Below are 23,691 nucleotides of genomic sequence, written 5' to 3'. Positions count from 1 at the left end.
AGAAGCCACGTGGTTCATCCCAGCTTTTGGGGCGGATCTTCCATTCAGGGAGTTGGGCTGGGAGGTCTCTGCGTTCCTCCCTTGGAGATGAAGGAGAGAGGCACAGATGTGAAGACAGAGATGTCTCCGGTCCTCGCCTGCTTGCTGGTTTTGCTGGCAGGCTGCTCGGGATGCCAGCAGCACGCCTGCCGCTGTGCGGGCAGGGTCTTCATTTGTCAGGAGAGCAAGGTGGTCCAGGTTCCCCGGGACATCCCCGCCAACACCACTGAATTGTAAGTAGGGAGAGGGAAGGGTTGCAAGCTGCAGCCTTGTTGCTGGCTCTCCAAACAAACTGCTGCTTCGCAAGCCATGGGTCCGGCTTGGAGGGAGTAGCTCGGGAGACTTACGCCAGCTGTTTGGAAAGCACAGCCCTTCCTCTGCCACTCGCTTAATTATGTCTCGAAGCTCCTCTCCATTACTCTGATCGTGCTCATTTTAAGATTCTCTGTTGAGAAAAGATAGGGTACGTTATAATGCAAAGCGCAGACTAAATTTTAAACAAGCTTCCGTGATGCTGTGACAGTAAATTGAAGCATAAAGCCTAAGCTTTCTTTACAGCTTGCTTTAGCATTGTCGAAATGTGTAGTGCAACTTGTCTGCCCCAAACAACTTGATGACGGGCGTTTGTGTTTGTGCTGCGGGAGCTTTCCAAAGGTTTGTGCTTGTTTGCCAAGAAGCAACGTAATGTTTTCTTTTTGAAATCACGAAGGCATTACAGAAAGGACTCTGATAAACATTCAGGGAGTGATCCTCCTCTATCTGAGGAGCAGCACGGCTGCAGTCAGAGAGAGTGAACAACATAAAGATACCGTACTGCGTTACTCAAGGAAGGGTTTTATCTGTCTTAAAGCTTCTCTTTGTTTTCCATAAAATAATGTGAGCAATCCTGTACAACAGCTATTTTCTGTGTCAGTAGCACAGGCGAGCAGAAGAGCTTACACAATGGCCAGTGTGTAACTGTACAAGCGATCGTTTTCATTTTAACTTTTTTTTAAAAACACATTATATCTCCCCTTGCCTACACCCATAGCCGTCTGACATCGTTACGACCTAAAGCAAAAAAATGAAAGGAGTAGTCCTGGATAAACCGTTTGCTTAATAAGTGGAGTGGCAAGTTTGGAGGGAGGACACAAAGAAGAATGGTATGTCACTAATTGGAAAAATATATCCCTGTCCTGGTTTTACACACCACAATATATTCGTGGTTACTATCCCATAGTTTTCCTAGGGCAGAAGTTTTGTTTCATTCAGAAAGAGGAGTTATTATGCTCACTGAGTAAGTAGGCTGAGGTAAAAACTTGAGAAAAATGTTTGAATTAACCACAGAAGGTCAGTAAAAGTTTAAATCATTCTTGCAACTAGAGGGAAAAATAATCCATCTGTGATTTAGGTCATCTAAATCCTGAGTGAACCGTGTTCCAGGCATACACTGCTAATTTTGTTTAATTTTGCTTTGATTGTTTCTTTAGATTACACAGTTAAGGTCTGCCTTCTAGGGATTAAGAAAAAGCGGTTTATAATTATTTCTGCAAAGAAGTAGAGTTTTATATTGCCAAAAAGCACCTGTTAGTAAAATGGGATTTGTTTGCAGTGGATCCTTGTTAACTTCTCGAGGGTTTGTCGAGGATGCTAATTTGTGGGTTCCTCAGCACGTGTGTGTGTTCACTGAAACAGGCAGAATACAATGTTAGTGTGACAGAAAACAATGAACAAATCTTTTCTTCTGGCAGCGCTGTGCAAATATTGTGAGTTAGAATCTCTCAGCTTGACTCTCTTCTCACTTACACCAACTTTTTGTTCTTGGGAGGTAATTCTGGTCCTGTTGAATCAGTATAGCCCCAGGACTGATTTCAGCATGGCTTAAGAATTTGTCCATGAAAACTACATAGAGTGGCTTTCAACATAGCAAATGTTAGTGTTGCGAAAGCCAGACAAATTCGCTGAAGAGCTATTAAGTGACAGAAAAACCTTAGATTTTTTTCCTTTAAGGTCAAAGGGGTCTAGAAAGGTGCCTTCCTATGCACGTCTCTGCTGAGTGCCCAGTGGGGTGATTCAGGTGACTACAATAGACTTTTCTGTTCCACGTGCTGCTGCAAATGTACTCTTGGTAACAGAAAAAGTTTGCTTTATGTTTTCTCAAAAAGCCTCAATGAGTGAAAAAGGGTTTTAGAGTCAGTGTAGCAACTTGAGCGTAGATGGCTATGGTGTCTAAGGACCCTGTATAGGATACAAGCACAGGACATCTTCTTCCTAAGTATAGCTCCTGCAAGGTAGATTTTCACTTAAGAGCTCATTCTGGGAGTGCTGGAGGCAGTTGATGTTCATTTGACATAAAGGAGGGGGGGTTCTTCAGTACACTTAGAGCTCTTCCCCTTCTCTTATGTGGTCTTGATAGCTTTTCTAAGCTGTCCTAGTGTCCTTTCCTAGTGCCTTTTTGATGTTGAATAACATGCCCGTGAAAGCTTTGGAGAGAGAACAGGAGCCTGATAAGCCTCAAGTACTTCTGTCTCTGTGCGTTTCTGTTCCAGTACAGCTGTTTCTTAACTTGGGACGCTGGCATGTGGCAGCCAGCTCTATTACTTGGTAAGAAAACTCAGGATAAACGTAAAAATATTGCCCTTAACAACCATTAACCCTGCTGTTTGCCATGTTTTTTGTTATTATTCTTATTTTTTATTCTGTGAGGGTTGGCTACTGACACACGCTGACGTGATGGCATTCCTTGTGGCTGTTTTCCCACCAGTGAGAGCTTATGCTCCACAGCGAACATGAGCTCTGCGGTGTGGTACGGGAGCCGGGGTTTTGCTCCTGGTTGGATTAGCATCTGCTTTAGCAAGGGTGTTGCAGAGGAGAGGGCTGGCAGCCTCTTACGGTGAGGGATTGCAGTTTGTACTTAGCACGTGGAAACAGAGCAGGGATCAGAAACCACGGGTTTTCATTTCTCTTCTTGTTGCCACATCTACTTTTGCACTTAACAGGCCAACATCCCATGATAGGGTAGTTACAGCTTGGTTTGCACGTTGCTTCTTGCAGATTTGCAAGCCCTCTGCGGCTGGCACGCTCCGCGTGTTTGCAGGGGAGACGGTGGTTATTAGCTGGTTTGCTTTACAATCTTTGCCTGAAAGAGCAGTTGGATAGAAGAATTTTTGGCATTTTTGTTATAGATACCAAAATGCCTGTGAGAAATGTAGGTGGCTCTGACCATAAGAAACCAGAGGCTAAAAATTCAGATGGGAAACGTAGGTTCATCGTGTGTTAAAGTATTATCTATTAATTGCCTCACAGCATGAGGGGGGGGGGCAACTCAGTAGACACCCAAGGCAGTTTACTCCTTGAAGATTTAAAACAGTTTTAAAATCCAGTGTCAAGCTTTGTAATCCATCCTTAGTATTCACTAAGATTTCATTTAGTCATTAGAGGTCTTGCTTTGAGAAAGTCATGCGAACAAAAATAACTCGTTCTCAGAATAGAAAGGATCCTTCTTAAGATTTAGCAAACTACTTTAAGCAGAAACGTATGAATATCAACTAGGAGTACAACTCAAAATGCCAGGAGAAGCTTACTCATTCTCTTACAGCACCCTTCCTTGCTTTTGGCTTTCTCATCACAGCAGTGCTTGAAATCACTCTCATCCCAGGGAAATAGAGAGCTCTGCCCCAGCAGCTAGCTGCAACCATTTGGGCGGCAGACTATATCTTTGATTTGACAAAGTAACGCGACACTACAAGGCAGCTTAAGAAGGGAGGTGAAAAAGGCTGCTTGGTCCAATTCTGCTTGCAATCCTGTGGAGTTATGCAAGAGAAATATTAATATCAGCATTTTACCTGCATCCTGTAACTAATGCTCTGATAAAAAGTCATCAAGAAATCAAATTTGGTCATGTTGTATTTGTTACAAAGAGAAATTGCCTCCAACTCAGTTACTTTCCTAATGTTCTCCTGCTCCTAAACTTCACTCCCTTGGTGTTTAGTCATCCTTAGCTGGCATATAAGTGCAGCAGCCGACAGCAGCAGGTACATGTTGACCAGTTGGTTCCCTCTGCCTGACTTTCTACACCCTGGAGACAATATAAGAAACATCTCTTGAGCATGGAAGCTCCTCAAAGGAAGCTTGCAAACTTGGAAATGTGACTCAGCTAATTAAAAGGAATTGTTTAACATGTTTGCTTGCCAGAGGCTTCAGTGGGAGAGTGGTGCCAGTTTTAGAAAGGAGCAACTGAGACGACTGAAATAATTGACAACAGAGACGGTTCATCATTTGGCACTCGTCTGTCAAAGTGCTATCTAAGAGGAGATCGCAAGTAAAATAAATAAGGCCAGGCTTGATCATGTGGTGTTTTGTATTTTAAAAACGATTCTTTGGCTTCGCTAGACATTTTAGCCATTGTCAGAGCAGTTTAGAGGTATGTTATATAGAGTGATTTCTCCCAAGCATCTGCGAACTATAAACAGTGGAGTTCTTTCCTTGCCCTGTGCATAGGTGTTTTTGTACAATTGCTCAAGGATATTTATTTTAGACTATCAAGTCAAGGCTGAGTAGATGTCTGACCACTAAAACAGTAGCTGCCTTGAAATAGCAAGTTCTGTGTCATGTACTAAGTGAGTCAGACGTGCTTCCCTGCGACAGAAGCTGCAAATAATGTGAACAGTAGCTGCAATGCTGTTATTGACAGCTGAAATTAGGATTATTTTTTTTTTGTGCTTTCACACTTCAAGTTGAAACTACATTGAAACCTGCAAACAATTACAGCTCTTGCTCAGGTGTTTGTACTGGTGGACTGACCTTAATCTAAGAAAGACAGGGTGCGGAGAGGATAAAGTAAGCTAACAAAATGAAAACCCATGAAGTTTTTGAGTCCCTGTGTTATGGTGGTTAACCATATAGTTAATCAATACACCTGCGTATTATCAGAAGGGGATGAGAATATTTGCACACCAGAGCATATTCGGAACATACTACATGCCATCTAAAGATTCTTGGGGTTTTTTTTTATTTAAAACAGCTTTGTTTCTGTTAGGGTAGGAAAAAGTCTGCAGTTAGTGCTACATTCGTCTCTTCCTGAATTTATGATCCATTCATACTTTGAAGCAGAAAGCTATAGAGGTTGCTGTACAATCAGTGGCTGTGTATCAGTGGAGTGGTCCAACGCTTATGCTGGATTCTGTATTTGGCATTTTCACCAGGAGGATAAAAAGAAATAGGCAGGGCATAAGAGAGAGAAAAGAAAAGAGAGAAAGTGACACTAAAGAAGGATAATAAACTCGGCAGGGCAGATCCTCAGCTTGTATAAATTACCAAGTACATATCTCTATAGAAACATCCAGTTTCCAAAGCTGCGGGAGCTTTTCAACACAAGGAGGTGTGCTGCACACAATAGGTGTTGCTTTGCAGTGCCGTACTCTCTGCTGGCTTACTCCTGGTACTATGGCAATAAATACATACGCGTGACTTCCACCTGACTTATAATGACTGCAGCTCGATGCATCTATGACAGATGTATGATCAAGTCTGAAGATGTATATATGTGTGTGTATATCTAATGTATCTTTGAAATGAAAGTGCGTTCACATAAAATTTAATGGCAAATATAGGACTTGTTAAATCACTAAGGTTTTTGCAGGGACAGACAGTGAAATCTACAACTTGATTTTGTTGGCATGCAGCATTGAGAGGCTACAAAGGTCTGTACCAGCTGATGCCCTTCTCTGGGGTCAGCTACAAGGAGATACTCCCAGTGACCAAGTTCTGGCTTTTCTGGAAGCTTCTGTCTCGTGAACACACACACAAAAAACAGAGGGTCCGTGTCACATCCCCACACTTCTGATACCAGGCAAAATGGGTTCCTGGGGCCGGTCAGCTCCATGTCCCAAAATACAGTCTCTCTATTAGATGTTTTAGGTATATTCTGCTTCACTTTGTTCAAAGAATCAAAACTTGCCTATTGAATGAGATTATCATCAATGTTTTTCTAAAGTGTTTGGAAGATTAGACTAGTCATTTGTAGGAGTTAGATTTTCTTGTCTTGAATAGGGGGACTTCATCTTGGGTGCCTCCCCATTCAAATCTTGTTTCATATAATTATAACCTAGGAGAGTTTGATAGTAATGTTATTCATGAGATACGAGCTGGTAAATACTAAGCTTTAGCGCAGAAGCACAGCAAGAGAGAAAAGTCCTGGTAAGATCAGAAATAAGTAGCTTTTAAACTAAAACGTGGTTAACATGGAGAAGTTGGTAAGCTTAGGGGACATTACAAAGTAGGATGGAGGCCTTTTACACCTCTGACAAGAACAAGAATCACAAAACAGAGTTGAATCATGAATTCACCGGTGTTATGCAGCCGTTAATTTTTCTTTGCTTTGAGCGCTATGCCACTCTAAACTCTTCAACAGTATGGATGATTTCCTAGCTTCATTTACCCTTACTATGGCTTCTCACAACTCATCAGTTTTCACTGCACAGGATTAAGATGTTGTATTTTAGACTTTGTTGCCTTCTCTTTTCTAATATTAAAATGTATAACTTCATATCTCATCCCACCTAGGGAGGCCAAGACATTTTGGCTCAGGGAATCCTATTGATACTCAAATGTGACTACCGCTAGCTGGGAGAGCAGAGCATAGCTAGAGCTATAGGGCAGAGTTCTGACGAGTGCTTTTATGAGTTTGAAAGACGTTGAAGTGCTTACGTGTTGCTGTTGTAGTTGTTCAGCTTCACTGAGTTGCCCTCCCGTCCCTTACACAGGGAGCTCAGGGTATTTATGCAGAGGAAGATGCCGAAAAGGGGGTGGGGTGGGGGGTGCCCCTTGTGCTCTGACCCAGTAGGGCACAAGCTGCCATACTGTAAGAGCCACAAAGCCAGGACAATTCAATCGTTATCCCTGTATCTGCAGTTATCCATGTAATATGCTTTCAGCTCCTCACTCAGTCTTATAAATGACAGCTTGGGAATTCGAGTTAATCGTTTTCTGGATCTGGCCCTTAGCAAAGTCATATCAGCATTGCAGTCCTGAAGAATAAAGCTTATTATCTCCCTCAAAACCCAGGCCATGCCCCTTAAATTTAAAAAAAATAAAGAAATATAAAGAAATAAAATAAGCTTCTCAAATATTTGATCTACCCAGCAGCATTTCTGAGGTGTAATGGAGAAGAGATCTCCAATGGAAGGTGTCTTTAAAAGCTCCAAATGGAATTCCTCTAGAAGAATATCACGCATGAAATCTGTTGCCTGATATGCCAGCGGGAGAGTCTGCTGTGCAGCTCAAGGGTTTCCTCTGCAGGTGCCAAGGGGGTCTCATGGGGCTGGTGTGTCACTGAAAATACTGGGTATGTGGAGAGCTTAACGAGGGCGAAAGAAGAGAGTGGATGAGGAATGCTGCAAGAACAGAGAGAACAGTTGCACAGAGGAGGGATGCCAAGCGAGTATACATCCCAAAGGGAATAGCTGCTCTAAGTGCCAGCGGTTTGTATGCAGGAGGGAGTCCTGCAAAGCCAAACCGAATTATCTGGCACAGCAAAGAAAAATAAACAAACCTGTTAAGCACCCAGCTGAGGAGCAAAAGAAATCCACGCAAGGTTCAACATACCTCACTCTCTTCTAACTTGATGGCTTTTTAGTTAGTTCTGCTTAACTTTCCTGAGTGTCCTTGTGCCGGCAGGCTAAAAGATAATTGGGGTAGGTTCACAGCTAATTTAAATTGTCATAGCTTCATTAACTTCAGTGGAAAGAACTAAGTTCATTTTCACTGTCTGGTGACAGGGACCTCTGTCAGCCACGTGTTGTTCATTTTGGCAGCAGCTGATTGGTAATTAATGTGTGTGTGTTTGGTAAACAAGGTACTTTGGGCACAAAAGACAGGTTTTATTTTTCATAGCAGTCTATTAGTTTTACACAGCGAGGGGCGAGTACTTTGGTAGGAAAAGTCACTTTTCTTTGTTTAAGACCTTGACCTTTTCAGACAAAACCTGTAAATGATTTCACAAGCTTTGCCTGTAGTTTGATTGGACTGCTCTTATTAGCAGTGAAATTTAAGTCATTAAAACAAAGCTTATTTCAAATTATAGGTCAGAGTCAAGCCTGGATTTCATATAAGAGTATAGAAAATTATTTCTTCTAATTATCTTGCATACACTGTAATAAGGAGCCCATTTTCTGCCTTTACTCAGGTGCAGCTTCCTTGGGTTTGGGTGTCTAGGGTCAGGAAAGCTTGTGATATGTTTGCTTTTGCTTAATGTTTTCCTCCAAACATCCTTAGGTGTTTCAGGAGCTTAGTCTGGAAAGTATGGATGCTTCTTATCTCCCATTGCCTTATCAAGCCACTCAGATGTATTTGCTCCTGGTTAGCTAAAGGAGAATTTACAGATTGTTATTCTATACAGAGGGAGATATGTTTCTGAGTGAAATGCCTTCAACCCAACTCAGTATGAACAAGTTTTTGTTTTTCACAAGTATATTTCTATAACTTTTGAGCTTTCTGAGCCTCTGTCTTTGCCTGGACTAGCTAAATAACTCTATATCCTTGACTGTAGCATATTCAGAACTTGCTAGAGAAAGGCCAGCCTCAATTTTAAATGTGTGTCTGCTGGGTGAGCTGTGGGCTGAAGCTTTCACCTCTGTCCACTCTCTTATCTTCTCAAGAATACGATTACTAGTCAGCATTTTAGCATATATGACTGGAAATCCTGTTTTGTGAATGCCTATGGAGCATTGCTCTGGTAACGGTCCTACTGACATAGTTTTCCCATAGCACACACGAGGAACTACGTTCTGATATGAATCCTTGTCTAAATACAGTCAGTTAATCTGTAAATAATTTGTAAATATTTATTTGTAAGAAATCTGTAAATCTTCAGTGGTTTTTCAAAAAAGCCTCGTGCGTAAACATGCAGTGGGGAAATTCTAAGTCTTCAGTGTTTGATTCATCTTTTATATGAGAGTGGAAGCAAGGAAGGAATATACTTTCAAATGATGGTCAGCAGATTATTTTTTTTTATTTGAAATAGTAGTGTGTGATGAAGAACTGGATTGATTGTGTGAAGACTGGGAAAGAAAGTGGTGCTTGTTTTCTCAGGAGAGTTTCTGGTGTCTTGTATTTATGTTTGAACACAAAACTGTGGAATGCAGTGGGATACTCCTAAACCCTCCCCTCACCCTTACCCCAAAACCAAATCCTACCCAAAGAAGTGAAGTGTATAGAGTGCGTGTGCACAGGGTGTCTGTGTGTTTAACCTCTTCCTCCACCGGTTTGGCTCTGGGCAAAGAAGATGAGAACGGAAAACAGTAGCATGTATATGTAGAGGTAACTGATGAAATCACTAAGGTTGAGGTGGGAGAGAGTAGCAATGGAAGGAAGGACTGTCTACCTGTCCCTTTTTCCCCAAACCAGGCGCATAGGACAGGAAGAACTGATGTGTAGTTATTTGGGATTGGTTTTCTTCACTGAAAAGGATTGACACATAGGCAGGCTAAGGATTATAATCATTTTCTTCACACACCTTCTGAAAGCCTTTTCATGGTTTTATACTCTGTGCGATGCCTTGTGCTTAGAAATGATCCTGGTGTAACATCCTTGCCTACTCTTGGCTTTGAGAGGTTTGGATTTCAGTGCTAACTTCAGGGTAAGCTTTGATTTCTATTTTTCACTTACACCATCACATGATATCAATACACTAGACTCTTGCCTTTGCTAGCCCATTAAGAATTTTTGAGGAAAGAGCCTTTGTGAAAGGGCACCCTACTCAACGGGAAGTACTCAAGGCTGAGAGCACCACGGACACTCGCTGAGGTGAGAAAGCAAATCTGGCTCCAGCGGTGGAAGCAATGCCCGTGCTGCTTTCTCTGGCATCGCCAGTCTCTCCACTGCTGAAAACAAGGAGCACAGATCAGACAAATCCATTTTTTCATTCTTGTTAACTACTAGGAAGCGATCAATTCTGAAGAGTCTTTCCTTGGAGTCCAGTCTCCCAGCAGGGATGCTTATAGACGTACAGAAATTTCTGAACAAGCAAGGTATAAGAAGGGCTATAAATGACCCTGCTATGGGAAGACAGTGGATTGATGCTAAAATGCTGCCTTGTCCCTGAAGTTTTCTTTAGCCAACAAAGCAGCTATGGAAATGTTTGCTTTTCTTCTTTTTTTTTTTGGCAAGTGGAGAGTCATAAAAGAAGTACAGATTGTGTCAGAAAATGACAGCAAAACAAGAAATGCCCTGGCAGAACAACAACTCTGTCTAGGTGGAATTACTGGTTTGGGGAAATACTCACTGTATCCGAATCCCAGGAGCTGTAATTTTCTATCTGCAGTATATTGTTGCCATGGCAGATGAAGCCCAGACCTCATTCCTCAGTGCTTTGAAATCGGCGTTAGTGGCCCCTGTGAGGGAGTACCCTACAAGAAAATCTAGGGTTTGATTCCACCGGCGTTCGTACACATCCTAATTGCTTGCCCAAGCAGCTCCACTGCCTTCCAGTGGGACAAAGCGCAGGTGTGAAACTACCCATCTGTATGTATTTGCAGATTCAGGAGTTTGTGCTATTGCCGTAGACAGGAAACCACTCTGGGGAAAAATAAAATGGGTGTTGAAAGCACAAATGAAATAGGTAGCCAACTGTTTAAATTTATTTTAAATTATTAGGGGAGATTTTAATTGTTTTAATCAACCATACAGAAATGATAAGATTTTCTTTTCTATAATTATTAAGAGATTTCACAACGTTCTGAGTAAGTATGTAAACATAATTTTCTCCACTACAGAAACAGCAAAGCTATAGGATGTAAAGGACGAGTAATTTCCAAAGAGTACAGGGTAACAAATCAGTGGTTTAGCTGGGACTATAGCCCCCTTATAGACCTTATTCACCAGACCGTACTCCTGTGGCAATATATTTCCTTGTACAAAAGAAAAAAGAATTACCTCTTGCACCTTCATGTTCCTTTCTAATAACTATTTCTCATCACAGAAAGGCTCAGAGGCATGAAACGCAGGCCTGCTGCTGTGAATCTCCTAAATCAGGCAGTACAAAGTCATAGCTGTACTATTTTTTAATGTTCAAGTGATGCATATACAGTTTCAGGGTTTTTTCCCTCAAATGTATTTTTACTGACGTGGTACCTCTGCATCATCACCTTTTCCACTTTCTTCATTTCTGTACTTTTTTTTGTATCCGTTTCTGTCACTGTATTAGAAGAGCAGCATTTCACAGTAGTGGTACAGTCAGTAATTTAAAGACAGCTGAGGTGGAGACTTTTGTGGGCATTTCAATCATGGATAACTGTTGGCTCTGTTATGGTCAGCAGAGCTGCCTACGGAGCACTAATTCGAAGGTTTTTACCCCTTTGTGAGTTTAGCTACTATTTGTATATGTCTCCTTAGCTAGAACCCTTCATAAATACATGAATGATGCATCTACAGCTTTATGTTTTTATATACAGTATTCACGTAGCAGACAATATTACTTCGGTTTTCTTCATTTGTGTACATGTTATTGCCATGTTAAGTTGGTGTGGCTGAGTGTATTTCATGGGCCCAAACCCCCAAAATCGAGTTGGTTTTTGAGCACTTTAGCCTAGAAGCTGGAGCGCGTCCATCCTGGACTTTAAAGGAGCACTGCACAGGCTGGACACAGAGGCGTGAGTCTCCACCAAGTGCCCATCAAGGAGTGCTTGCCCTTGGACCGACCGATGGTCTGGTCTGGTGGGGATAGCCTTGCAGCTTCGGGGCTATGGACCACTACCAGCTAGGGCTTTGCCGTTTTGTTTGTCCATCAGAGGCATGAGCACTGTCTGGAAGAAGTGTCCCAGTGGTGCTAGAAAACAGGGAGACTGGCTCTTTGTTCAAGGCTTCGAAAGACTTTCCCCCCCCACCCCCTCCACGTCAGGCGGCCAAGAGGCGGCCTTGGTTCTAGGTGTAGATTCATCTGTTTAGCGTCCTCCAGGCTGAACACACGTAGAGGTGGTTATCAGCAAAAATAGGGAATGAGGCAGGGGGTGCTTCAGAAGTTCCTGCTTGCGTCTCCTTGAAGGTTTTCTGCATTCCACAGAAAGCTTGTTAACCTCTGCTTTGGAGGGATGGCAGGCTGCTATTTTTATTAGCAGTGCCTTACTTGCCAGCTAGAGTACGTCTTTACAATATTCATGGTATAAAGGAGTTTATACATTTCTGTAAAGCACCTTATGCTAGTATCTTGCTTATATGAACAACAGCTTTGGACTTTAGCCTTGTATTGCACAGAAACACTCAGGGTTTTGTTAATCTGAACTCAACTGCTTCAGGTTGGCTCTTGATCCTAGAAGCCCACAGTCCCAGAAGCCTTAACCTTCAATATGATGTCAACTGCTTTTCTTAAAACACTCCAAAGGAGAAAGCTGCACCTAGGCTATATGGAGGTCTAAATTTTACCTTCACTATCAAGTATAGCAACAGTGTAGGAGTTTCCATGGTGTGGAGTTCCCCCAGTCCTTTTCCAACGTCAGTATCTGTATTTCAGCAGCTGCTGTAACAGAACGCAATGACGATGCTTTCTCTGCTAGCCTTGCCTAACAGCAAGCCAAGTTATGCTTGGCTTGCATGGTCATCTGAACGTTCTTCCCTCTTGTTGATCTTATTGAAGAGGTGACGATGGAAAATACTGTCTGGAAAAAAAATGGTGTCAAACTGATCACTAACCATTCCCTGCTAACTTAATGCTGAAATAGCAATACTTAGTGTGTCAGAGGCTACTTCTGCCAGATAAAGGGCTAATCAGCAGAAACATCTGTGTGTTTCAGAGCATTACCCTTGAGTGTGTATGCACAAAGCATACACACAGGCAGACAATATGTTGGTTGTGGCTTTCTATACTTTCACTGTGTGTTATTTGCTCTTTTGTAACTCAATATATGGGCCCTAAATATTGTTTTGGTGAATGATAACAACAGTAGCGCTTACACAAAATGCAACTTCTGCCAAAAGCAGCATAAAAATAATCTTGTAAAAACTTCAGTCTTATAAACAAAGCCCCAGGAAATAAACAACCTTTGCAACTGTCAAACTCGGAGCAAATGTTCATTTTCGCATTGCCAAAAGTGTGCCTCAATCTGAGAAAGTGAGACAGAACGACCACTATCATGCCTACTCTTTGAACAATCTATTTGAAAGAATAGATATGGATATTTCATTAAAAAAAAAAAAAAAAGTGGTTGGTTAGTCAGATGAAATAATCAAAAGGGCTGAAATAACAAGCACTACATCTAACCCAACAGGTCAAGGGGTATAAATTAGTGGCACATTTTCTCACAAAGTAATTACTTACAAAATTCATACACTCTCTCATTTTTTGCAAGGCAAACTTATCTTTAAAACTTGAGACCTTTTACCATGTAAAACAGAGCCAAAAAATAGGAGATCTTGGAAATAAGCTGCAATTAGAGTAATGTAGAGTAAAGTAATGATGCAGACCTTTGAAATAAATCTGAGGTAAAACGTAATGATGCTGGAAAGGTACGTGTGAAACCTTGCGATGACATTTCAGGTTCGGTGGTGACGTTGACTGTCACTTTTGCTGGTCCTAAAGCAAAACCAAATATGGTTAACTAAGCCTCTTGCAGCGAATTCCATCAGCTAGATAAGACGTTCAGCACTTAATGTACAGGACATTGGCTGATTGTGGATGTCGCCAGAGAAGAATGTGAGGCCAAGTCATTTTTTTGTTACAAACTCTGATGAGGACGATTCCATCTCCTCATAGAGATTATCATTATGTTGCTGATTGCTTAACCTCTGTTGCTATTATTTAGGCTTATGCATGTGATAAAAGGTCCATCCAATACATGCCGAAAGATCCGTGGAAGAATGCCTATTGATTTCCATTAGATTGTGCCATAACATTGGGCTCAGTCTTTCACTGCATTGCTTCAGCACATGGTCATCAGTACTGAAGCGTCAGCTAACAAAAGCTGCGGAGCTGTGGTGACATTTTTCTCATATGACTCACGAATAGCTGTGTATGTAAAATGAGAGCATTAGACAAAGCCAAGTCCTTATACAATTTATACCCCTTTAATTATCTTCTGTCACAGCGAGTTATCATTGTTTTTAATTAAGCAAACGTCCTTAGACTGGCAAGATGTGCTGCTTCGTGCTTTATCCCTCTGGAAATGTTTATTTCTGTTCTGAAATTTTAATATGAAATAACAGGGAGGTGGAAGGAGAGCAGAGGTTTCAAGCACCCTGACATCCGGTACTGTATATTATGTTTCCCTAACTCTGTCCTCAAGGTGAGCAGTCAAGATAAGCCAATGATCTGCAGCCCATCTAATTTGTTTTTCCATCATTTTCTTAAGTTGTCTTATGTGCAATAATCATTACAGTGTAAGTGACACTGCTGGGAAAATCAATTCTTCCTCGCTGAATAGAAAATAACTTACACTACAGTTGAATCATAATTGGTATTTTGTTTATTTTGTTGGACTTGCAGTTAACTGCTGACTACTTTGGCCAAGAAAGTTCCGTGTCTTCTGGCAAAGGCACTGCTTGCCATAAAACATCATGAAATCCACTTCCAATTGAAATGTAATAAAAACCGCTTATGGATCTACACTGAATTTTCTGTCAGATGTTCGATATTATGTCCTTGAAGATTAAAAAGTCTCTGAATATTTATTAGCAAGATGCAAGGCTATTCCAGATAGGCTTTGAACCATACTCATCACTGGATCATGTGAATGACTTTCAGTAGTACATCTGTCATATATTCTATTATCATAGGATTATTATTCCCCTTCTGCTGTTTATCTGTAATTCAAGCACAACAATGAAAAGGACTCTTATGTGCTAGATGTGGGCACAAAGCCCACGTAACCAATGCCGGCTTTTCAACCTGAGGATGAATTGGGAGTTAGCAGAGGTTATCAGCATCGTGCACTGTTCTCACACCTCTAGGGTGTCACGTGGTGTGCCAAAAACCTCTGCAGTTATACTGCATATGATGAAATAAATCCAGGGCTGGCAGTTTGTACTTGGCTAAATTTAATAAGAAAGTTATACTGAGGGGGGAGGGCAGGAGGGGGCTTTTAAGTGCTTTAGTTTCCTGTGCAGCACTTGTGCTCCAGAGCTGATGCTCGGAGTGTTTGGGATAAAGCCCCTGCGCTGAAAGGGGAGCTCACGATAATCTCCTGGTGGTGAACAGTAGGAGCCCTCCATGTGCAGACCCAGGGCTGGTTACCCGGGGTCCAAGTGAGCCTTGACTAGCTGTTTGGCGCTGCCATATGCTTTTCCTGGGTTACCTTGTCGGGGAAGGAGGCCACTATTAATCAAAACAAGCGTATCTGAAGTAGTGTCATCCCCCTATTACCCTGAGTGAGGAGGCAGCCAGGATTCTCCATTTTTCCCTGCCCTTGTAGGTGGTGTGTCCTGTAGCAGGAGCGTCTGTGTGCTGTACCCTTACGTTGCCAGGACAGATCTGGAGACCAGCTCGCGCTGTGAGCTCCCGTGCAGCCCGAGCGAAGGCTCCCGGTGCAGGGCAGGGACCCCGCTGCTGGTGCGCTCCGGCTCAGCTCCTCGGTCAACTGGCCCTGGAGTGAGACACTGCAGCTTCCCTGGAGCAAAGTCCCTCTCGGAGAAACAAAACAAACCAACCAAACGCAAAGGAAAACAAGGAACCTGTGTGCAAATGCCCCCTCCCATTGCCAAAAAAACCTGATTGCTGTTAATGATGTTCCCCTCACTCCCCTCCAGTGGATAATCCTTGGCTGACTATCTAGGGGAGCGAGAACTGCATGCTCTGCAACAGCCTTTCCTAATGTAATATGTGGAGAGCCACTTTTCCGGTGATTTGAACAAGAACCTCTTCACCTGAGCATTAAATCCCACATATAATGAAGGATACTTTGTGCTTGTTTGCCTATTTAGTTCTATCCTCCCTGTAAATTTCTGGATTTGTCTTCAAGACCAAAAATTAATTTCCTGATTTATTTATGTATTTTTTTATATTTTTTCCTGCTGGGGAAAGGAAAAAGAAAGGGAGGCTGTGTTTGTGTTTGGATAACCAGGAGCATTTTCAGGCTCTGTATCCAACTCTGCATACAGCTGTTCTAGGAGAGATACTGAAAAGCTGCAAGTGGATTCTTGTGCTACCTTATCTCATTCAGACAAGAGAAGACACCCCTTGGCTTATAACGATAAGCTACAGCCTTGATCGATTTGATCTGTGCTTTTGTCCTTCTCCATAATTTGAGCTATTGATTCTATTTATTAAAACTAATTTAAAAAACACAAGCCCCGAGTGCTCTGCTCTTCCAGATGAGGCTGCTCTGGGCAGTCTGATGTGAAGCTAATCCATTCACTGCTGATTTATTTTCACTCTGTTTTCAAGCAGAGTTCTGTTCTGTGATTCATTTTTTTGTCTTCTGTTTCTCTCTGAGAAAAAAAGACATTTAATTTCACACCTCCAGTTAGAGCAGGGGGGTCTAGATTCCTTTTTCTGATATGTGAAGTGAGCTCAGGAAAGTTTACCTGGCTTATATTCATGCAGGTTTTTCTTGGATGGTGGCCCACTGTGTATTGTTCTCTGTAGTCTTAAATCAAAGCTCTACCTTTATGCTAGAAAAGAAATCTGTGTATTTGTTTAAATGCACTCATCTTGCCATATTGGAGTTAACGGGATTTACCACATTCCTGAATTAAGGCCTAGCAGCGGAAATCTTTTCCCTGCGTCTTCCTGGGAAGCACAGGTTTGTCTAAGGGCTGGGGAATAGTTCTCTAAAAATAAATACCTTTATTCAGCCTTAGAGAAATCAAATGAAGCCCTTAGTATTAAAACCAGATAAACAAATAAAGCCTTAAGGAGCTTGGCACCTTTTAGGACCAAGCTGGATTTGAGTCTCTGGCCAAGGATCAGCATTTAGTGGTATTTATTACTGTCAGTGTATTTTGCTGGTGATGTTATCGTACCCTTCTTTCCCTTAGTTTAACAATACTGTGTTTAAATCTTCAACCTTCAAATTCTTCAGGTGGTTAAAAGCTCTCTGGGAGTCCTGCTTGAGCAGGGACTGAGTATCGTGCCTGCTGCATCTCTCAGCGTTTGCTGCTGTAGCATATTCTTTCCACACTAAAAACACTCACAGTCTGTTCCTAATTTATCCTGAGGTCTGCTTGGTCATCGTCTTAGTCTGCAGCCTGTGATCTCTTGTGCAATACATCATAACTATCAGCTGGAATCAATCAGACAAAATATAAGCCTAGATATAATCATAAAGAAAAATAGGGTAATAGCTTCCGAAGCCTTATGTTACACTTTGCTTCAGAATGAATATGGACACAGAAAGATGGAGTCAGTATTTCTGAACGTGTCTCTGTAGGTTAGAAATGCCTTATGTAGTGCTGTAGGAAGAGATCTTTCTTTTGACTTGAGAGCCACAGGTAGAGTATTGATTGGATACTTGCTTCAACCAACATTTAAGCAAAACCCCAGCTGTTCAGATATGGTAAGGCAGTGAAGCCCCTCAGCTCGTTTATGATGCAGTCTTGCCCCAAAACTTCACAGAGGGGTTGTATAGCCCAGCAAGGACCTTCTGTGAGTGGTCAGCAGCTCAAATTTGCCCACAGCACCAACCAAGGGCATGCTAGACCTTCTTTCCACAATCCCCTGCCTGCCCCCCAGCCTCCAGGCAGGACAGTAACCCAGCAGAGGCAGATGACCGATCAGTTTTGCCTCTGTAGGAAAGGAGCCCCTCCTTTGCCATCTCTCTCCCTGAAATAGAAGCCATGGCTATAGTGGGGCAGATCAAGTATCTTGTGTACAACAGGGATTCATAAGAGCTGCTAAGGGGAGAGTAAGTATAGGGCAAGTGTTTAAGATGTATTACCACAATACTTCTCCGGCCTCCAACTAATTCCAGCCCAGGGGATTGCCTGAAGTTGTTGTTGTTTGTTTAGTAACCCTAAATTATCTCTTCTCAAATTATTTGTACATTCTACCCGTGAGCTCACAGCAGCTTTTTGCTTCCAGGCAAGGTGCACAAAGGAGTTCTGGCAGCCTGCATACACTGCATGAAGGGCCAGGTCCTCTTACTTGCTTTGAATCGAGCTGCCTGTGGCCTCACCTCTAAGCTTTTGTAATGGAAGAGCTGATAAAGCATCAGTCCTTGCCCACCCTTTCCACGACATTTTGTAGACCTTTAGCATCCATTTAAGCTTTCTAGGCTGAAAGGTCCCAGACAAATTGGTTATTCCTCTTATGGAAGCCAGTTCATATCTTTGATCAGTCTTAATGCCCTTCTCTTTACCTTTCCCAACAGTCGTATACTCTTTTTGAGATGAAAGGGATCAGAACTGCACCCTTTATTCAAAGGCTATGTGAACCACTGTTGTTTTTTTTACTGTAGAGAAAGGGGGGGAAGGTTTTAGAATAAGAGTGCAGCAAACAGGTCACACAAAGCCCTTAAGCATTCAGAGTATTATGAGCCTGAGTCTGCTTTATAATCCACCTCTCAAAGTGGGGGAGGACAGTAAGGGACAACTTGAGATTTCACAGTGGCAACGGATTTCCCCTGTTTATACAAAGATTATCAAAATGACCTAGCAAAAGAATTTCTGGAGAGCTGAAGCACCCTTCTAGTATTTTTGTTATTAAAGAATGCTGAAGTGTCCTTGTCACATTTATTTTGGAAGTGTCTTGTAGAGCCAATTCTGTGCAATGAAACAGGAGGCTGAACGCAGCACTGAAAATGTTACCCCTGGCTCAGTTTTACCGTTTGATCTTCTGGCAAAGGGAGGGGTTTCATCCTTTAATTGGTTTAACCTAAGGAGCAACCCTTTCTTCTGTGATGTAAAAAAACTTGTAGTAGCTGTAAATATTGAAGAACACTTCAATGCTTCGCTCTAGACAGAGATCGCCTGCTTCTGAGAGTGCTGGGATAGGTGGTGTTTGCTTGTGCTGCTGAACTGGGTATGTCAAGTGGCGATGCCCATTTTGGGGCCAGGCTGGCTGCAGTGTAGGTTCTTTGCTGCTCTGATGTGTACCTTGGCAGAGGGGTGTATCTCTGCAGCTCTCCCTGGCTCAGCGACATCTTGAGTTAGAGTAGAGGGATAGCAGAGGGATATCTTGCTTTCATGTATTTATTCATTTCTTCTTGACTGTCTACCGACTACAGCGTCCTGTAGCAAGGAGTTATATAGCTTAACCACATGCTCTGTGAAGACTGAACTCCTCCTGCTTTACAGATCTTCTCACCCAGTTCTCATTTTACTACCCTCGTTATCATACGTTTGTTACCTTGCTCCTCACTCCCCTTCCAGATCGCTTAGGACTATGGTATGCAGGCCCTGTGCAGGTCTCCGTGGGACGCCATTCATGATCTTCCTTCACTCAGATGACTGTTACATCTATCCTTGTTTCTTCCAGTCAGGTGTTATCCAGTTTTATGCAAGAAGTTGCCTATCACAGTCATTTAGAAAGCGAATGGAAGGATGTGTAGGATGAGGGCAGAAGTCTAGGTTTGAATCACTGAGGTTAGATGGTGGAAAGGATATACTTTCCCAAGCAAGCTCTTTCTTAGATGTCTTTCATAATCTGCAGCTGTGCCATGAGCAGGTCTAGTTTCTCCTGTCTCTATTTCACTTTTCTGTCACCCTTTTTTAACAAGCCCATGTATGTTCATTATTTTTAAGTGCTTTATACTGGATTAATGTTCAAGAAGCATTCTGAAGGTGAAAGCGCTAAGCACATCTTTATTCTAAACGTAAGCCAGTCTTTCATTTGCCAGTGTGGTCAAGCAGGCATCTTTCTGAAATAATACTTTCAAATGCATTAAAGATCCATCCTTGACCCCAGTGCAATCTTAGCACTGTGTATTACTGGGAAGACACCTGTTCATCTTAAAGGAAATAGTACAGTTGGTATTTTTAAGGATACCGGTACGCTAGCTGTCATGATATGTTCATTCAGTATCATTATTTTAACATCTGAAAGTAAATCCATGGCTAGTGGAAGACAGATAGAAAAACTCATAATTTGCAGTGGTAAGCTAATCCTTGCTAAAATAATGAAAAGCATACTGTTTGGGGGGATTTTTTTAGTACAAGGAGAAGTGATAAGGATTCCTGGCCTTGTCATTGCCTTTATATCAAATTGGTGAAGTCTGTGGGGAGGAGATCTCAATAACAGAGAAAGACTGAGGGAGAAGAGATGCTCTCAGGAGAGTGCAGGCTGGAATTGAAAGAGTCCGTCCACCTGCAATTCATATCCCTGTGAATGTTTCCCTCAGCAATCTCTAAGAGATGAGCTCAGAAAAGTTCTTGACATGGAAACTGCGCAGCTAGGAAGAGTACCAGTGACATGGGAACGCATGGTGAGCAATGGCAGTAAGCACTAATGCTTACAGGACTTAAATAAAATGTGCAAAGTGTTGCAGGCTCCACTGGAAAATCTCCTCTGGGCAGTTGTCATTACAGCGTGAGGACTCCGAGCTCCCTTATGCATGCAGGAGAATGTTGCTCATGTTACCTTCATGGGTGCTGCCATTCTCAGCGTGTCGGGTGGTTCATCCTCTTGCACTGGCAGCGACACTTCCAGGAGCCACCTTCTGCCCCCCGGCAATGGTCAGCTGAGACATCTGGATTAGAGGAAGGTATGACCAAAGGGGATGAACGGGAGGTTTTGCTTCTTTGCATGGTGCCAGAGTAACAAGGTGGGAATTTTTCACCTTTGTCGCTTTTAGTCTTATTTCAAACCGTAAGTATCTAAAATGTACATGTATGCTTCAGTACGTAAAAGGAAGGAAAAGCTCCGCTCGCCACTGTGGGAGAGAAGTGGAAACACGTGGCATAGGCCTGGCATATTTCTGTATTTCAGTATAGTTGTGTCAGCACTAGTCTAGCTGGTGCCCTGAGAACAGCAGAGTACGTGCCGTTCACATCCAGGACCCCTCCTTTGGGGGGATGCTGTTTCCTCAAGACTGCCAGTGGAGTTAGCTGTGTTTGGCGTTCATGTTCCTCTTTGGAAAATACAGCACGTATTAGATAGCAGAGAGAATATTTACTTTTACAAAGTTCATACTCAGATCCAGAGGAGAAAAAAAAAAGAAGAATACAATCAAGTCTCCAAGTGCTATTCCTTAAGTTGTTTCTGACTGCTCTGGCATCAAGGAGTATCAGTTATCTCATTAAAACCTTCAAACAAGCCTTTGGATGTACCCAAATTAGTCCAAATATTTGGTGGGGACCCTGTTACTTATTAGGCTGTGCGTACTAATTAGAAAATGTAACAGTGAGTATCTTTCATTCTTTTTATTTTATTAACGTTCTGTGATATTTCAGCTGTGTCCCATTAAGCAACGTAGGTATAGTGCCTGTGAGGCTATGGATGAGAAAGGAGGTAAAAAGCACACTAACTCTTTCTAATGAATTTGTCAAGCAAGATAAAGTGACAGAGCGAAGTTATTTGATGTTTTGCTAAACAAAACAAGCAAGATGTTTTGCAGAAAAGCTTTCTCTTTCTCTTTTACCTTCAGTAAGGCATCCAACCCAGAACTTAAGGAATTTGGTCCCTGGACAATTTGTCTCAGTCAATAAAAATAGCATCATGTATGGAGGGCCTGCCAACATGGAAAGTCCTGAGGTCTTAGAGGTAGAAACACTACACACAAAGAACACTTGTCACCTCTCTGCTATGACCTCAGCTGATGAACAAACCACTCTTCTCTCCCTGCTGTGGAATAAGATCTTTTTTGACACATTCTTAGGACAGGAAAAGAGTTGAAGTGGCCAGCTGTGTGTGAGCAGGATGGCTATTCTTGCTCTGAATCAAAAGAGGGGAAGAAAGTTTTGAAGACAATAGCTAAAAAGCCCCCCATCTGGTTGGACTGTGGACATTTTCCATAACCTTATTTGCCTTGACAAGTTGCCAACGAGAAAGAACACGAAGTAAAACGCTCTTTGTGCAAGAACAAAATACCCAGGACTTGCACAATGCTCCTTTTGTTAGGAAAGTATGCAGAGATATTAATATAAATAGATGCAACACCGAGGGTGTGCTCAGAGTGAATGAATTTTTAATGGCTCCTCACCGTAAAGATGGTTGCAGATATCAAGGTCAGATTTTAAGGAAGTCGCACATTTATCACATGCTGTACATTTCTCAAAGGCCCATGTGAGTGAGCTGTGAAGAACGAGGATGTGCTCTTCTAAAAGTAGTGTAGTGTCTAACAGGATAATCAATACTAATAAAGTATAGCTATTTGTAAAAATAAAGCAATCACTATTTTCTTGCTCTCTGTAACCAAGAAGGGATAACTTCATTCACTTGTGTTATTTATCTTACACAAAACACTTTTCACAGCATGCCTTTGACATTAATAGAAGCAATTTTAACCGTGCTTTCAAGCTTACTGCTGGCCTTTTTTGTGGGTAACTCATTCCAAGCAGTTAAACTCTTCCCGGATGCGAACATGATAACTGTGATTCTGCTTGTAGGCCTAAAGAGGCCTTGTTTGTTGTTGCAATTTGTGCTCCGTGGCAAACCTTTTTTTTTTTTCTCTGGGTGTACGTACTGTAGAGGAATTCAGAGCCCCAGCTTTGCTTTGCGTGAGCTTAGAGAAAGCGCCTGCTGAGACGGGGTTGCTTTGTGGTCTGCTTTATCTGCTGCACAGGTGCAGGATGCAAACTTTGCCCTTTGATTTGCAGCCACCCAGATCCACTGAAGGGACCAACGTCCTTGTGTCAGAAGGTGCTCTGCTGTGAGTCTGCTCAGGGCAGATGTCGTTTGTGTTTTTTACCTACCTTGTGCCTTTGCTGCTACTTGCACCTAAATCTTCAACGAAATTGTTTGTCAAAATCAGTTGGCATATGTGGGCAACTGTGCTGCATAGTCACAACTCTGGTCCTCTCCAGCTTTAACTCAGCACAAAGCAACCGAGCATAAGTACAGTGAAATAATTGCACTAAGAGTAGATCGTTAAACATCTCAGATTGAGTGAAATTCCTAGTGTAGCATCTGCTTTTCTGCTTGTGAATTTTGCAGTCTTATCTTTTTTTGTGTTTTGTTTTTCTCCATCTTCTGGGTTGTTTTTTTTTAATTCCCCATCTTCAGATTCATCCCACCCTATTCAAGCAGAGGTACTTAAAAGCATCTTGGAGCTTTGTTTTAAACTTCCTGCATGTGCGACCTCGGAAAGAAGTTATCTGCAGCGTCGGGGGCCGGGGGAGATGTGCGGTGTTACTGAGGACAGCGTACGCTTTGTCCAGCAATGAAAAGGGGTATCAGTGCTGAGACTAAACATACCACGGTTTTGGAAAACTAAAGCGAAGGGTGGAGGGAGTAAGCTTTACAAGTATGTTGCTTAACCACTTTTGCAGTTTTTTAGATGCTTTTTTTTTTTTCTTTTTTTTTTTTCTCACAACCATTTTCTGTCCTTCCTTATCTCTCCTTATCAGCTGTTAGCTGCTGAGGGGCACTGTGTGCAACTTATTAGCTGACCTAAGCAAGGTCTTGAGGGAAAAAAAAACAAATCCCGCAGCCGCTTTGCTGTGTGTCTGTGTAAGCAGCATCGCAGCTCTCCTGGGGAAACGGGCATTTTGTTATCCCCGTTACGGTATCGTGGGCACTCTACAAGTGAAATGCCAACAGGACATCAGCTGTGGGATCTGAAAAGGCTTCCCTTTAGCTTTTTGTGGCTGGCA

The 23,691-nt window shown here is 42.3% G+C and overlaps 1 protein-coding gene across 1 annotated transcript in view; it reads left to right on the top strand.

The window, feature by feature from the left end:
- Positions 1 to 70: 70 nt before the first annotated feature.
- Positions 71 to 23,691, top strand: part of FSHR (follicle stimulating hormone receptor) — an 80,992-nt gene continuing 57,371 nt past the window's right edge. Inside the window, exon 1 of the mRNA XM_009894821.1 lies at positions 71 to 272. Within this exon, the coding sequence (XP_009893123.1) occupies positions 88 to 272 (185 nt within the window). The 5' untranslated portion in view covers positions 71 to 87. The remainder of the gene's footprint in view (positions 273 to 23,691) is intronic.

Source organism: Charadrius vociferus, unplaced genomic scaffold (assembly GCF_000708025.1).
Source record: "Charadrius vociferus isolate BGI_N301 unplaced genomic scaffold, ASM70802v2 scaffold411, whole genome shotgun sequence".
NCBI lineage: Eukaryota > Metazoa > Chordata > Aves > Charadriiformes > Charadriidae > Charadrius > Charadrius vociferus.
Note: the sequence above shows the minus strand (reverse complement) of the source record. Positions and strands in the feature narration are given on the sequence as shown.